At 41.2% G+C, this 13,426-nt stretch overlaps 1 protein-coding gene across 1 annotated transcript in view; it reads right to left on the reverse strand.

Annotated features, from left to right (window-relative positions):
* Positions 1-13,426, reverse strand: part of IGF2R (insulin like growth factor 2 receptor) — a 115,552-nt gene that overhangs the window by 29,894 nt on the left and 72,232 nt on the right. Inside the window, exons 27-29 of the mRNA XM_046669771.1 lie at positions 10,850-11,065; positions 9,952-10,082; positions 9,578-9,675 (exon numbers count right to left, since the gene is read on the reverse strand). Coding sequence (XP_046525727.1) covers positions 9,578-9,675; positions 9,952-10,082; positions 10,850-11,065 — 445 coding nt within the window. The remainder of the gene's footprint in view (positions 1-9,577; positions 9,676-9,951; positions 10,083-10,849; positions 11,066-13,426) is intronic.

Raw genomic sequence — 13,426 nt, forward strand, 5'->3', positions numbered from 1 at the left:
TTTAGACAGAGTAGTCAGAGAAGACATAATTGAGGTGAACTCTGAAGAAACTCTGAAAGACAGGGAATAGCTGGCCATCCAGACACCCAGTAAGGAACAGCACAGGCAGAGACAGCAGCAAGAGCAAAGGGCCTGAGGCACAGTGAGCCTGGCGCAAAGAGCCCCATGTGGCTGGAGGAGAGCAAATGTGAGGGAGTGAAACAGCAGGGATGAGGTTAGAGATGATACAGGCATAACTTCACATGGCGTCTTTTAGCTCATAGTAAGAACTTTAGCTTATAGTTCCAAATGAGCCAGGGGAATCATTACACCGAGGGCCTTCAGCAGAAGAGTGGCCAGACCTGACGTATTTTACAGGGTTTTCTAATCGCTGTGCTGGGCTAGTCCAGTGTGTGGCAGGGACAGACACAGGGAGACCAACTGATGGGCTGCTGCATGATGCAGGTGTGAGATGAAGACAGCTCAAACGAGCATGGAGCACTGCTTCCAGAATAGAGGAGTCTAGACATTTTAAGGGTTGATGGACCATAAATTGGATGCGAGAGAGAAAGGAGCAAAGGACAGGGTTGGCATTAACTAATACAGGAATCTGTGGGAGACGCAGGTGTTTACAGAACCAGATCTTCAAGAACTTCAGATAATGAATATCTGAGAGACTTATTTAAAGTGATAAAAGACCTAAAAGAAGGAACTGAAACTATAATAATAGTATATGACACTATGGGCGATAGGGTGGAAGGAAGAAATGATAAATTAAGAAAGAGCACCAATGACCTCAGCATCATGGCAGAGTGAGGTTTTCCCTTAGTCTCTCACCCCTAAGTTACAAAGAAACCCCCACGAGGCTTTCAGCAGATTTCTCAGCAGAAATCTTAGAGGCGAGGGGAAGATGGAATGATATACTCAAAATACTGAAAGACAAAAACTTTCACCAAGAATACTCTATCCAGCAAAACTATCCTTCAGGGATGATAGAGAAATAAAAGCTTTCCTAGATAAAGAAAAGCTGAGGGAGTTCATCGCCACTAGGCCTGCCTTCCAAGAAGCGTTGAATGGAGCCCTCTCACCTGAAACTAAAAAGCGAAAGTTTACAAAACCTTGAGTAAGGAGATAAAGACACAGCCAGGATCAGAAAACTGCAGGTTTGTATCAGAATAGGTTAGTAAACACTTAATTATAACATACAAGACAAAGGGAAGGAAAGCATTAAAAATAACTATAAACACTTCAATTTAGTCACAAACTCACAACACAGAAAAGAACAATTTGTGACAACAATGACTCAAAAGGGGAAGTGGAAAGGGATGGAACCTGCTTAGGCTAATGGAGAGAAGAGGCTATCAGAAAACGGACTATCTCATCTACGAGATCTTCTATACAAACCTCATGGTAACCACTAAACAAAAAATCAGAACAGAGACAAATGATAAAGAGAAAACTGAGAAAATCATTATAGAGAACCACCAAAATGAACTGGCAGTCTAAAATACACGGGATGAGAAATAAGGAAAATACAGAAGAACTGGAAAACAAGTGATAAAATGGCAGTATTAAGCACTCATATATCACTAATCCCTCTAAATGTAAATGGACTGAACTCTCCAATCAAAAGACACAGAGTGGTTGGATGGATTAAAAAACAAAACTGAACAACAGGCTGCCTCCAGGAAACACATCTCAGCTCTAAAGACAAACACAGGCTCAGAGTGAAGGGGTGGAAGACAATACTCCAAGCTAATGGCAAGCAAAAGAAAGAAGGTGTTGCCATACTTATATCAGACAAAGTAGACTTCAAGATGAAAAAGAAAATGAGAAACAAAGAGGAGCAGTATATAAGGATAAAAGGGACATTCCACCAAGAGGACATACATAACATTTGTGAATGCATTGCACTTAACACAGGAGCAACAATGTATATAAAGCAACTACTAACATACCTAAAGGGAGAAATTGCCAGCAAGACAATAGTAGTAGAGGACCTCAACACCCCACTTACATCAATGCACAGATCAAGTGGTCAGAAAGTCAAGGAGGAAACAGTAGCAGGAAACGAAATACTAGACCAGACGGACTTAACAGATACATATCGAACATTCCATCCAAAACCAGCAGAATACACATTTTTCTCAAGAGCACATGGAACATTCTCAAAGATAGCCCATATGTAGGGAAGCAAGGTAAGCCTCAATAAAACTAGAAATCAACTACAAGAAAAAGGCTGGGAAAGTCACAAATATGTGGAGACTAAACAACATGCCACTGAACAACCATTGGATCAATGAAGAAATCAAAAGAGAAATCAAAAAATACCTGGAGACAAATGAAAATGAAAACACAACATGACAAATCTTACAGGATGCAGAAAAAGCAGTGCTAAGAGGGAAATTTATAGCAATAGAGGCCTACCTCAACAAACAAGAAAAATCTCAAATAAGCAACCTTCAACTACACCGAACAGAACTAGAAAGAGAAGAACAAACAAAGCCCACAGTCAGCAGGAGAGAAATAATAAAAATTAGAGCAGAAATAAATGAAATAGAGACTAAAAAAACAATAGAAAGGATCAATGAAACTAAGAGCTGGATCTTTGAGAAGATAAAACTGACAAACCCTTAGCCAAACACACTAAGAAAAAAAGAGAGAAGCCTCAATTAAATAAAATTAGAAATGAAAGAGAAGAGACTACAACAGATACCCCAGAAATACCAAGAATTATAAGGGAATACTATGAAAAACTATATGCCAACAAATTGGACAACCTAGAAAAACAGATGAATTCTTAGACTCATACAACCTCGGGAAACTGAATCAAGAAGAAATAGAGGATCTGAACAGACCAATGACAAGGAAAGAGACTGAAACAGTCATCAAAAACCTCCCAGAACACAAAAGTCCAGGACCAGACAGCTTCTCTGTAGAATTTTACCAAACGTTCAAAGAAGATTTCATACCTATCCTTGTCAAACTATTTCAAAAAATTGAAGAAGATGAAATGCTTCTTAACTCACTCTATGAGGCCAACATTACCAGAATATGAAAACCAGACAAGGACAACACAAAGAAGGAAAATTACAGACCAATATTGCTGATGAACAGATGCAAAAATCCTCAATAAACATTGGCAAATCGAATACAGCAATACATTAAAAGGATCATACACAATGATCAAGCTGGATTTATACCAGGGACACGGGGATGGTTCAACATCCACAAATCAATCAATGTGATACACTACACTAACAAAATGAGGAAGAAAAATCACATGACTGGGGCCAGCCGGGTGGTGCTCCACTTTTGCGGCCCAGGGTTCACAGGTTCGGATCCTGGGTGTGGACCTAGCACCACTCATCAAGCCACATTGTGGCAGCATCCCACATAAAATAGAGGGAGACTGGCACAGAAATTAGCTCAGTAACAATCTTTCCCAAGCAAAAAGAGGAAGATTGGCAAGAGATGTTAGTACAGGGCTAATCTGCCTCACACAAACAAAAAAAAAAAAGGTTAAAAAAAATCACATAATCATCTCAATAGATGAAGAGAAAGCATTTGACAAGATCCAACATCCATTTATGATAAAAACTCTCAATCAAATGGGTATAGAACAAAAGTACCTCAATATAATAAAGGCCATATATGACAAACCCACAGCCAACATCATACTTAACAGTGAAAAACTAAAAGCCATCCCTCCAAGAACAGGAAGAAGATAAGGGTGCCCACTCTCACCACTCTTATTCAACATAGTACTGGAGGTTTTGGCCAGAGCAATTAGGCAAGAAAATGAAAGAAAAGGTATCCAGATTGGAAAGGAAGAGGTAAAACTCTTGCTGTTTGTGGACGACATGATTCTATATATAGTAAATCCTAAAGAATCCGCCAGAAAGCTATTAGAAATAATCAACAACTACAGCAAAGTTGCAGGGTACAAAATCAACTCATAAAAATGAGTTGCATTTCTATACTTTAATAACAAACCAAGAGAAAGAGAACTCAAGAATACAATCCCATTTACAATTGCAAAAGAATAAAATATCTAGGAATAAATTTAACTAAGCAGGTGAAAGACCTGTACACTGAAAATTATAAGACATTACTGAAAGAAATCGAAGAAGTTATAAAGAAATGGAAAGATATTCCATGCTCATGGATTGCAAGAACAAACATAGTTAAAATGTCCCTATTACCTAAAGCAATCTATGGATTCAATGCAATCCGAATCAGAATCCCAAAGACATTCTTCACAGAAACAGAACAAAGAATTCTAAAATGTATATGGAACAAGAAAAGATTCTGAATAGCCAAAGCAATCCCAAGAAAAAGAAAAAAAAGCTGGAGGCATCACAATCCCTGACTTCAAAATATACTAACTACAAAGCTATAGTAATCAAAACAGCATGGTACTGGCAGAAAAACAGACACACAGATCAATGGAACTGAATTGAAGGCCCAGAAATAAAACCACACATCCATGGACAGCCAATCTTCGACAAAAGAGCCAAGAAAATAAAATGGAGAAAGGAAAGTCTCTTCAATAAATGCTGTTGGGAAAACTGGACAGCCACATGCAAAAGCATCAAGGTAGACCATTATCTTACATCACACACAAAAATTAATTCAAAATGGATTAAAGACTTGAATGTAAAACCTGAAACCATAAAACTCCTAGAAGAAAATATAGGCATACACTCTTTGACACTGGTCTTAACAGCATCTTTTTGAATACTATGTCTACTCAGCAAGAAAAACAAAAGAAAAAATAAACAAATAGGACTTCATCAAACTAAACAGCTTCTGCAAGGCAAAGGAAATCATATATCTGACAAGAAGCTAATTTCCAAAGTAATATAGAGAACTCATACAACTCAACAACAAAAAAACAAACCTGATCAAACAGTGGGCAGAGGATATGAACAGACATTTTTCCAAAGAAGATATACAGATGGCCAACAGGAACATGAAAAGATGCTCAACATCACTAATTATTAGGGAAATGCAAATCAAAACTACAATGAGATATTACCTTACACCTGTCAGAATGGCTATAATCCGCAAGATGAGAAACAATAAGTGTTGGAAAGAATGTGGAGAAAAGGGAACCCTCATACACTGCTGGTGGGAATGCAAACAGGTGCCTCCACTATGGAAAACAATGTGGAGATATCTCAAAAAATTAAAAACAGAAATACCATACAACCCAGCTATCCCACTACTGGGTGTTTATCCAAAGAATAGGAAATCAACAATACAAAGACATCTTTGCACCCCTATGTTCATTGCAGCATTATTCACAATAGCCAAGAGGAGGAAGCAACCCAAGTGCCCACTGACTGATGAATGGATACAGATGTGGTATATATATATACAATGGAATACTACTCAGCCATTAAAAAAAAAAAAAGACAAAATCATCCTATTTGCTACAACATGGATGGACCTGGGGGGTATTATGTTAAGTGAAATAAGCCAGACTGAGAAAGACAAACACTGCATGATTTCACTCATATGTGGAAGATAAGCAAACACATGGATAAAGAGAAGGGATTAGTGGTTACCAGAGGGGAAGGGAGTTGGGTGGTGAGCATAAGGGGTAGAGGGGCACGTGTATGATGACGGATAGAAACTAGACTATTGGGGGTGAGCATAATGCAGTCTACACAGAGACTGATACATCATAATGTACATCTGAAATTACACAATGTTATAAACCAATATGACCTTAACAAAATAATTGTTTGAAAAAAGAAATTGGCTAAGAGGGTAGATCGTAAATGTTCTCACTACACACAAAAATATGGTAACTATACGAGGTGATGGACAGGTTAATAACTAGCTTGATTGTGGTGATCATTTCACAATGTATAGAGTAAAATATCAAGTAGTACACCTTATATGTACAGTTTTTTGCCAATTAACCTCAATAAAGTTGGCAATATACCGAAGACAAAAAAGTACCAAATAGAACTCCTAGAATGAAAAATACAGTCATGAAAATTAAAAAGGCAACAAATAGTCAAAAAGCAAAGTGAAATCAGCTGATAGGAGAATCAGCAAACTGGAGAACAGATCTAAGGAAATTAAAGAGAATACAGTACAGAAACAGATGAAAAAGACAGGAAAAGACATGGTGGAAAGAATGAGGAGGTGTAAGACATGACTTAACAGAAGTTCCTCCAAAAAAAGAGACAACAGGTTAGAGGCAACATTCAAAGATACAATAACTGCAAATATTCCAAAATTCTTAACAGACACACATCTTTAGTTTCAGAAAGCACGAACTTCCAAACAACATAAATAATAATAAAACCACACCTAAAGAAATCATATGAGACTGCAGAACAAACACAAGAAAAAAACAGAGAGAGAGAAAAGGGAGCTTATCTACGAAGGAATGAAAATAAGGCTGGCAGAGGGCAGACTCTCGAACAGCAGCCCTCCAAAGGGGTGACTAAAAAAATATTAATCCAGAATTCTCTACTCAGGTAGTGAGGATAAAACTAAACCTTTCCAAATAAAGACCAAGATCTTAATTCTACAGGCTCTCTGTTAGAATTACCAAGCAGTGTTACTCAAAGTGTGGTTTGTACCCCAGGACCAGTGAGAAATGACATAAGGAGCCAGACGATAAATCAACGAATTGAGATCCTGGTTCCTTCGGTGACAAGTGTGTGCAAGGTGACGCCACTGGTTTACATTCTGGTACAAGCTCCGGATTATTCCATCAGGGACCGTTGCAAGTACTCTGCAAACCAGCACTATGCATAGCACTGGACTAAACAAAGTACTTAAAGAAGAAGGAAAATTAAGTCAGAAAGAAGGAGTAAGATGCAAAAAGGAAGAGTAAGTCAAGGAAATTAGTAGATTTATTTTTTCTTTTCACAAAACGAAATTTACATAGTCAAGTAACCAATCATGGTTTTAAAAAACTACCATTATGACTTCTTTGAGAGCTAAGAAAACAAGTCAGAACTGAAACACTGGACAACAATCCCGCGGAGATGGGGAGAGGGTGTCCAGTAATACCACATGCTACCTTACTTTATTGTTGGAGAGATGGACAGAGTTACTGAGTAACTTTGGCTTTTTGTTAAATCAAGAATGCATGTTTAGGGGCCAGCCCGGGGCCCGAGTGGTTAAGTTCACGGGCTCTGCTTTGGCAGCCAGTTCGGATCCCAAGCATGGACATGGCACCATTTGTCAGGCGATGCTGAGGCAGCGTCCCAGGTAGCACAACTAGAAGGACCTACAACTAGAATATACAACTATGGACTGGGGGCTTCAGGGAGAAGAGGAAGAAAAAAAAGAATGCGTGTTTAAGGCATCCATTAAAAGAAGATGAATTATAATTCAAAGATAAAACCAGAAGACCAGGCTAAGTGACACAGGATCATGCCATTTCTCTGCAGGGCCAATCACACCACATGATTTTTCAGTAAACGATATTTAGGCAATATTGTAAATGCTGCTAATTATTAGTCTTTAATTCTTTAGGATCACCCTACGAATAAAGTTAGGTAGACCGTTAGAGCTACCAAACAGAATATAAATGTTCTAAACCTTGACAACGTGCAGGCAGCGGTCTGCTGACATTAAGGTGGCAGTGGCAAGGAGGAGGAGGAGGAGGAGAAGCGGAGGGGGAGAAGAAAAGGGAGGAGAGGGAGAGGAGGAGTGGAGGAGTGGAGCCAGGGAAAGACGGGGGGCAGACGGGAAGGGGAGGATATGGGGAGGGAAGGCAGCATCTGAGGCCTCCAGCTCACACTGCAGGAAGTAAAGAGACATTGTCTAAAGCTGATGGAAAAGGAAATAGATCTTGGAGTATAGTATCTAATATCCTACAGGTAGCCATTACAAAGAATAAAAATGAAACTAACAAAAGTGGGGCAGGGTAGGGGTCGGCCTGGTGGTGTAGTGGTTAAGTTTGTGCACTCCCCTTAGGTGGCCCAGGGTTCCCAGTTCAGATCCAGACACAGACCTATACACCGCTCATCAAGCCATGCTGTGGCGGCGTCCCCCATAAAATGGAGGAAGATTGGCACACATGTTAGCTCAGTGACAATCTTCCTCAGGCAAAAAGAGGAAGAATGGCAACAGATTTTAGCTCAGGGCCAATCTTCCCCACCAAAAAAAAAAAAAAGTGAAGCAAGGTAGAGTGGAGAAGAGCAGACATGAATTACATTTCTCATCTTTTAAGACACAGATCAACAGCTATGATTGGAGCTTGACAAACAGGAGTATACATATCATTTAGAGTCCCAGAAGGGTCCAGAAAGAACCACAAGAAGATATGGTAAAAAGTGGAATGAGGCTGAGGTGAGGACAGGGGTGGGGGAAGCTTACTTCATCTGATACATCTTTGTACTCTCATGAACTCATTACAATGCACATGTATAAGCTTTTAATCAATTTTAATCAATCATTTTAATCAATTATTCAATTTTCCTTTGACTTAATTCTACTTTTAAAACAGCATAAAAATATTTTTGGGAAAAAAGCTTTACATACAAAAAAGATCAAAATAATACTCTTTGGAGGGTGCAGAGAAAACAATAATAATACTCCTTGCACACACATATCAGAAAGCTGAAGACGGTCTCAAACGACAGTAAGACAATGGCTTGGTAAACTAGGGCTATCTACTCGGAAGAATAGTTCAAACGCATTAGAAATGAGAAGTGAATTTGTTTCATAGGAAAATGCTTCTGAAATGTTAACTGGAAAAGGGAACATCACTAAACTTAGGTTCTGATTTAAACTGGCTAAACATGGATGACTAAAATGGATGCATTTCCATATATTACAACTGCAAAAATTACTTGACCTAAATAAAAGGAGATAACACAACAGGCTAGAGACCGGAAGGAAACACGGAAATGACTAAATTTCGCCCCAGGGCAGGATGCTGTAGCTCAGAGATTCTTTTCAAGATGGGTCCTCACACAGCAGAAGTGTCAGCATGTCCCTTAAGTATTGAGAACTGCAGACCCACAGACCCACAATCTCCAGGGACGGGACCCAAGACGTCTATTTTCTAATAGTTCCGACTGTTGACATTCACACACAACAGAAACCACCACGTCATCGCAGGAGTGGCCCGCCACCTGACCTCAGGAGCTACGTGAACGGCAGGGGACAGAGATCAAAAGAGCCAGCGACAGCCACTGAGAAGCTGCAGGTTGGGTGTCAGCCCCTCACGCTCTGACTCCCCAGCCCGTGCATCTCTGCCATCGCCCTCTCTCTGCCTTCTTCATCGTGGTGTCCCCAGACAAGCAGTGTCCGAGGGAGGGGCAGAAGTCAGGTGACACCCTGGACACTCTAGTCCACTTACAGCTGTGAATCATGCAAGGTTTTGTCTTGACTCCGATCACTTTCCCGCATGTATCTTACCACCAAATAATCACAGTGTCTCAGTTGTGAAGGCTTTGGGAGTTAACCTAATCCGACTCCTCGATTTTAAGGAACTAAGGCTTAGAGAAATCACCTGGCTAATCAAATCCCGGGTCCCCCAAACCAGGAACCATTAAGGCAAAATCACATGTCCACAATCTTATGTCCACAAGCGTCAACACAGGCATCGACTTACTTGAATGAACATTCGGTGAGGTCGAAAGGCGGGCAGGCATACTGGGTCCGCCACTCGAACAAGTAGGAGCAATCAGAAGTCTCCTTGAGAAACACCGGCTAGAAGAGACATACATATAAAATGGGAAACTTCCATTAGTTTATACTTTGAGTTTTAAGGATGAAAATAGTAAAGGATGGTTATATTCATTAAAATCTACACAGATTAATAAAGTCTCAACATATTTTCTGTAAATAAGGTATTTAAACTAAGTTCACCAGGAGATTTTATGAGACGCAAGAGCAGACGCATCTTAGAAAGACAAAGGCAGCAGCAGGGAGGGGGAGCTCCCCCGAGAGCCACACAGACGTCCCTCGGGCTCTGAGCACACTCACGTTCTGTGTGCTGCGGTCACAGGAGAAGTAGATGGTTGTGGAGCGCTGGTACACCTTATGGCAGGTGTCCCCCCCCGTGTAGTTCATTTTCAACAGCCCGTTCTCGTAAGTCACCTTCTGAGTAAGAAGACCTGTTCAAGAAGACGCTAATCAAACAAGGGTCGGATCAAGAAGTCCCCAGGTCGCCACGCTCATCATAAGAGATGTGTCACATCCCGCACCCTGGATAAACAGTTAGAAGATCAATATGGCTCGCCTACCAGTACTGTGCCACCCACTGCCTGTCACATTACACTGCAGAAGAATAACACCCGGCCTCCTCTTGCCCAAGGTGGTGATGTTACAGACTAACCACGGGCATGATGACACGTGGACGGTCCTCAGCCCGATCAGCTAAGAGGATGTCACCTTCTCGACATGGCCCCTGGGCTGCCCATGGACTCACCATGACAGTTCCTTCACCTTCTTATTGAAATGTTCTTCAACTTACTACCTCGCCCAGCTGTTGAGACAGCATGATGACCAACAGCCTGCCCTTTATATGCTTTACTGGCTAACCCAACATTAAATCCGTCCCCTTTGACTCAATTCTAGAAAGTACTATCTCAGAACACCCATTACGGGCTAATTCAGTGTGTCCCAATGTCGTCATAAAGAAAAGAAGAACGCTCTTAGAATCATTCACCGGTATTGCTAAATAAGAACGACACAAACACAAACAACATTCGTCAGTATGTGCTCTACCTAAAAATCAAAATCAGAGTCAGCGTGAACACGCAGCTTCACCAGAACACAGCGGCCACTCTCCCTATTCAAAGAAGATGTCACCTTTAGCGTAACGTCCTAAATACGTAATCCCATTCCTTTGCAACAAGAGTAGAAGGAAAAACTATGGTACCTGCCACTTTCTGAAATCCCTGGGGTCCCCGCTTTTCCTGACACGATGAGATCACCTTGGACCTGTCAGCGGTTGAGCAGACATCTGAAGACAGCCTTCCACAGACCCGGAAATAATAGGTATATTCACCGGCACTCACGATGGTGTCATTAAGGGCAAGAGGCTTCAGGTCAAATAAGTGGCCGTGCCTCGGGTCCTTCACCTCACAGTTGTCTCCTGCAAGAACACACGAGAAGTGAAGGGCAAGTACCACTGCATACTCATTCATGTCTGCAGGCGACAAGTTTTCCGATTTTTAATCAGGTAAGTCCTGTCCTAAAATAGGCATTAAGCATCATTTCCACGTTATCTCGTTTTGTTTAACCAGGCACACTTTGTTTCATTGTGCTTTGCAGATACTATTTTTTTTAACATATTGAAGGTCTGGGGCAACTCCATGTTGAGCAAGTCTATTGGCGCCATTTTCACAACAGCATTTGCTTACTTTGCGCTCTGCGTCACATTTGGGTAATTCCTGCAATATTTCAAACATTTTCATTATTATTATAATAATTGTTATGGTGACCTGTGACCCGAGATCTTTGATGTTACTATGGTAATTGTTTTACAGTGCCACAAAGCACGCCCATTATCAGACAGCAAACTTAATCAATAAATGTTGTGTGAGTTCTGACTGCTCCACTGACCCTGTCTCTCTCCCTCTCCTCGGGCCTCTGTAGGCCCTGAGACACAACAGTATTGAAATGAGGCCAGTTAATACCCTTAAAATGGCATCTAAGTGTTCACGTGAGAGGAAGAGTCGCACATCTCTCACTTTAAATCCAAAGCTGGAAATGATTCAGCCTCGTGAGGAAGGTATACTGAAAGCCAAGATAAGCCAAAAGCTAGGCCTCTTGTGCCAAATAGTTAGCCAAGTTGTGAATGCAAAGGAGAAGTTCTTGAAGGAAATTAAAAGAGCTACTCCAGCGAACAAAGGAATGATAAGATAGGGAAAAACAGCCTTATTGCTGATGTGGAGAAAGTTTTAGTGTCTGGATAGAAGACCAAACCAGCCACAACATTCCCTTAAACCAAAGCCTATCCCAGAGCCAGGCCCTAACTCTCTTCCGTGCTGTGAAGGCTGAGAGAGGGGAGGAAGCTACAGAAGAAAAGCCTGAAGCTGGCAGAGGTTGCTTCATGAGGTTTAAGGGAAGAAGCTGTCTTCATTACATAAAAATGCAAGCTGAAGCACCAAGTGCTGACGGAGAAGCTGCAGCAAATTAGCCAGAAGACCCAGCTAAGATCATTAATCATTAATGACACTAAACAACAGATTTTCAATGTAGATGAAACAGCCTTATTTTAGAAGAAGATGCCACCTAGGACTTCCATACTAGAGAGAAGTCAATGCCCAGCTTCAAAGGACAAGCTGACTCTCTTGTTAGGGGCTAACGCAGCTGATGACTTTAAGACGAAGCCAATGCCCATTTACCATTCCAAACATCCTAGGGCCCTTAAGAATTATGCTCAATCTACTCTGCCTGAGCCCTACAAATGGAAAAACAAAGCCTGGATGACGGCACATCCGTCTACAACACAGTTTGCTGACTATTTTAAGCCCGCTGTCGAGACCTACCACTCAGGAGAAAAGATGCCTTTCGAAATATTACCGCTCACTGACAACGCACCCGATCACCCAAGAGTTCTGAGAGAGAGGTACAATGAGATGAACATTGTTCTCGTGCCAGCTAACACAACATCCATTCTGCAGTCCATGGATCAAAGAGTAATTTTGACTTTCAAGTCTTATTATTTAAGAAATATATTTCAGGGGCCGGCCCCGTGGCCGAGTGGTTAAGTTCACGTGTTCCGCCTTCGGCGGCCCAGGGTTTCTCCAGTTCAGATCCTGGGCATGGACATCGCACCGCTCATCAGGTCACACTGAGGCGGCGTCCCACATGCCACAACTAGAAGGACCCACAACTAAAAATACACAACTGTGTACCAGGGGGCTTTGGGAGAAAAAGGAAAAATAAAATCTTTAAAAAAAAAAAAAGAAATACATTTCATAAGGCTATATATAGTTGCCATAGACAGTGATTCCTCTCATGGATCTGGGCAAAGTCAACTGAAAACCTGGAAAGGATTCAGCATTCTAGATGCCATTAAGAACATTCAAGATTCATGGGAAGAGGTCAAAATAGCAACTTTGGAAGAAGTTGATTCCAACGTTCATGAATGATTTTAAGGGGTCCAAGATTTTAAGGAGGAAATCATTGCAGATGTGGTGGAAATGGTAAGAGAACTAGATTAGAGGTAGGGCCCGAAGATGTGACTGAATTGCTCCAATCTCATGATAAAACTTTAACAGGTGAGGAGTTGCTTCTTATAGACAAGCAAAGAAAGTGGTTTCTTGAGCTGGAATCTACTCCTGAGGAAGATGCTGTGAAAACTATTGAAATGACAGCAAAGGATTCAGACTGTCACATAAACTTAGCTGATAAGGCATCGGCAGCAAACCTGAAGGACGGACTCCAGTTTCGAAGGAAGTTCTCCTGTGGATAAAACGCTATCAAACAGCATCACAGGCTACAGAGA

The sequence above is a fragment of the Equus quagga genome, chromosome 8 (assembly GCF_021613505.1).
Source record: "Equus quagga isolate Etosha38 chromosome 8, UCLA_HA_Equagga_1.0, whole genome shotgun sequence".
In the NCBI taxonomy this organism is placed as follows: domain Eukaryota; kingdom Metazoa; phylum Chordata; class Mammalia; order Perissodactyla; family Equidae; genus Equus; species Equus quagga.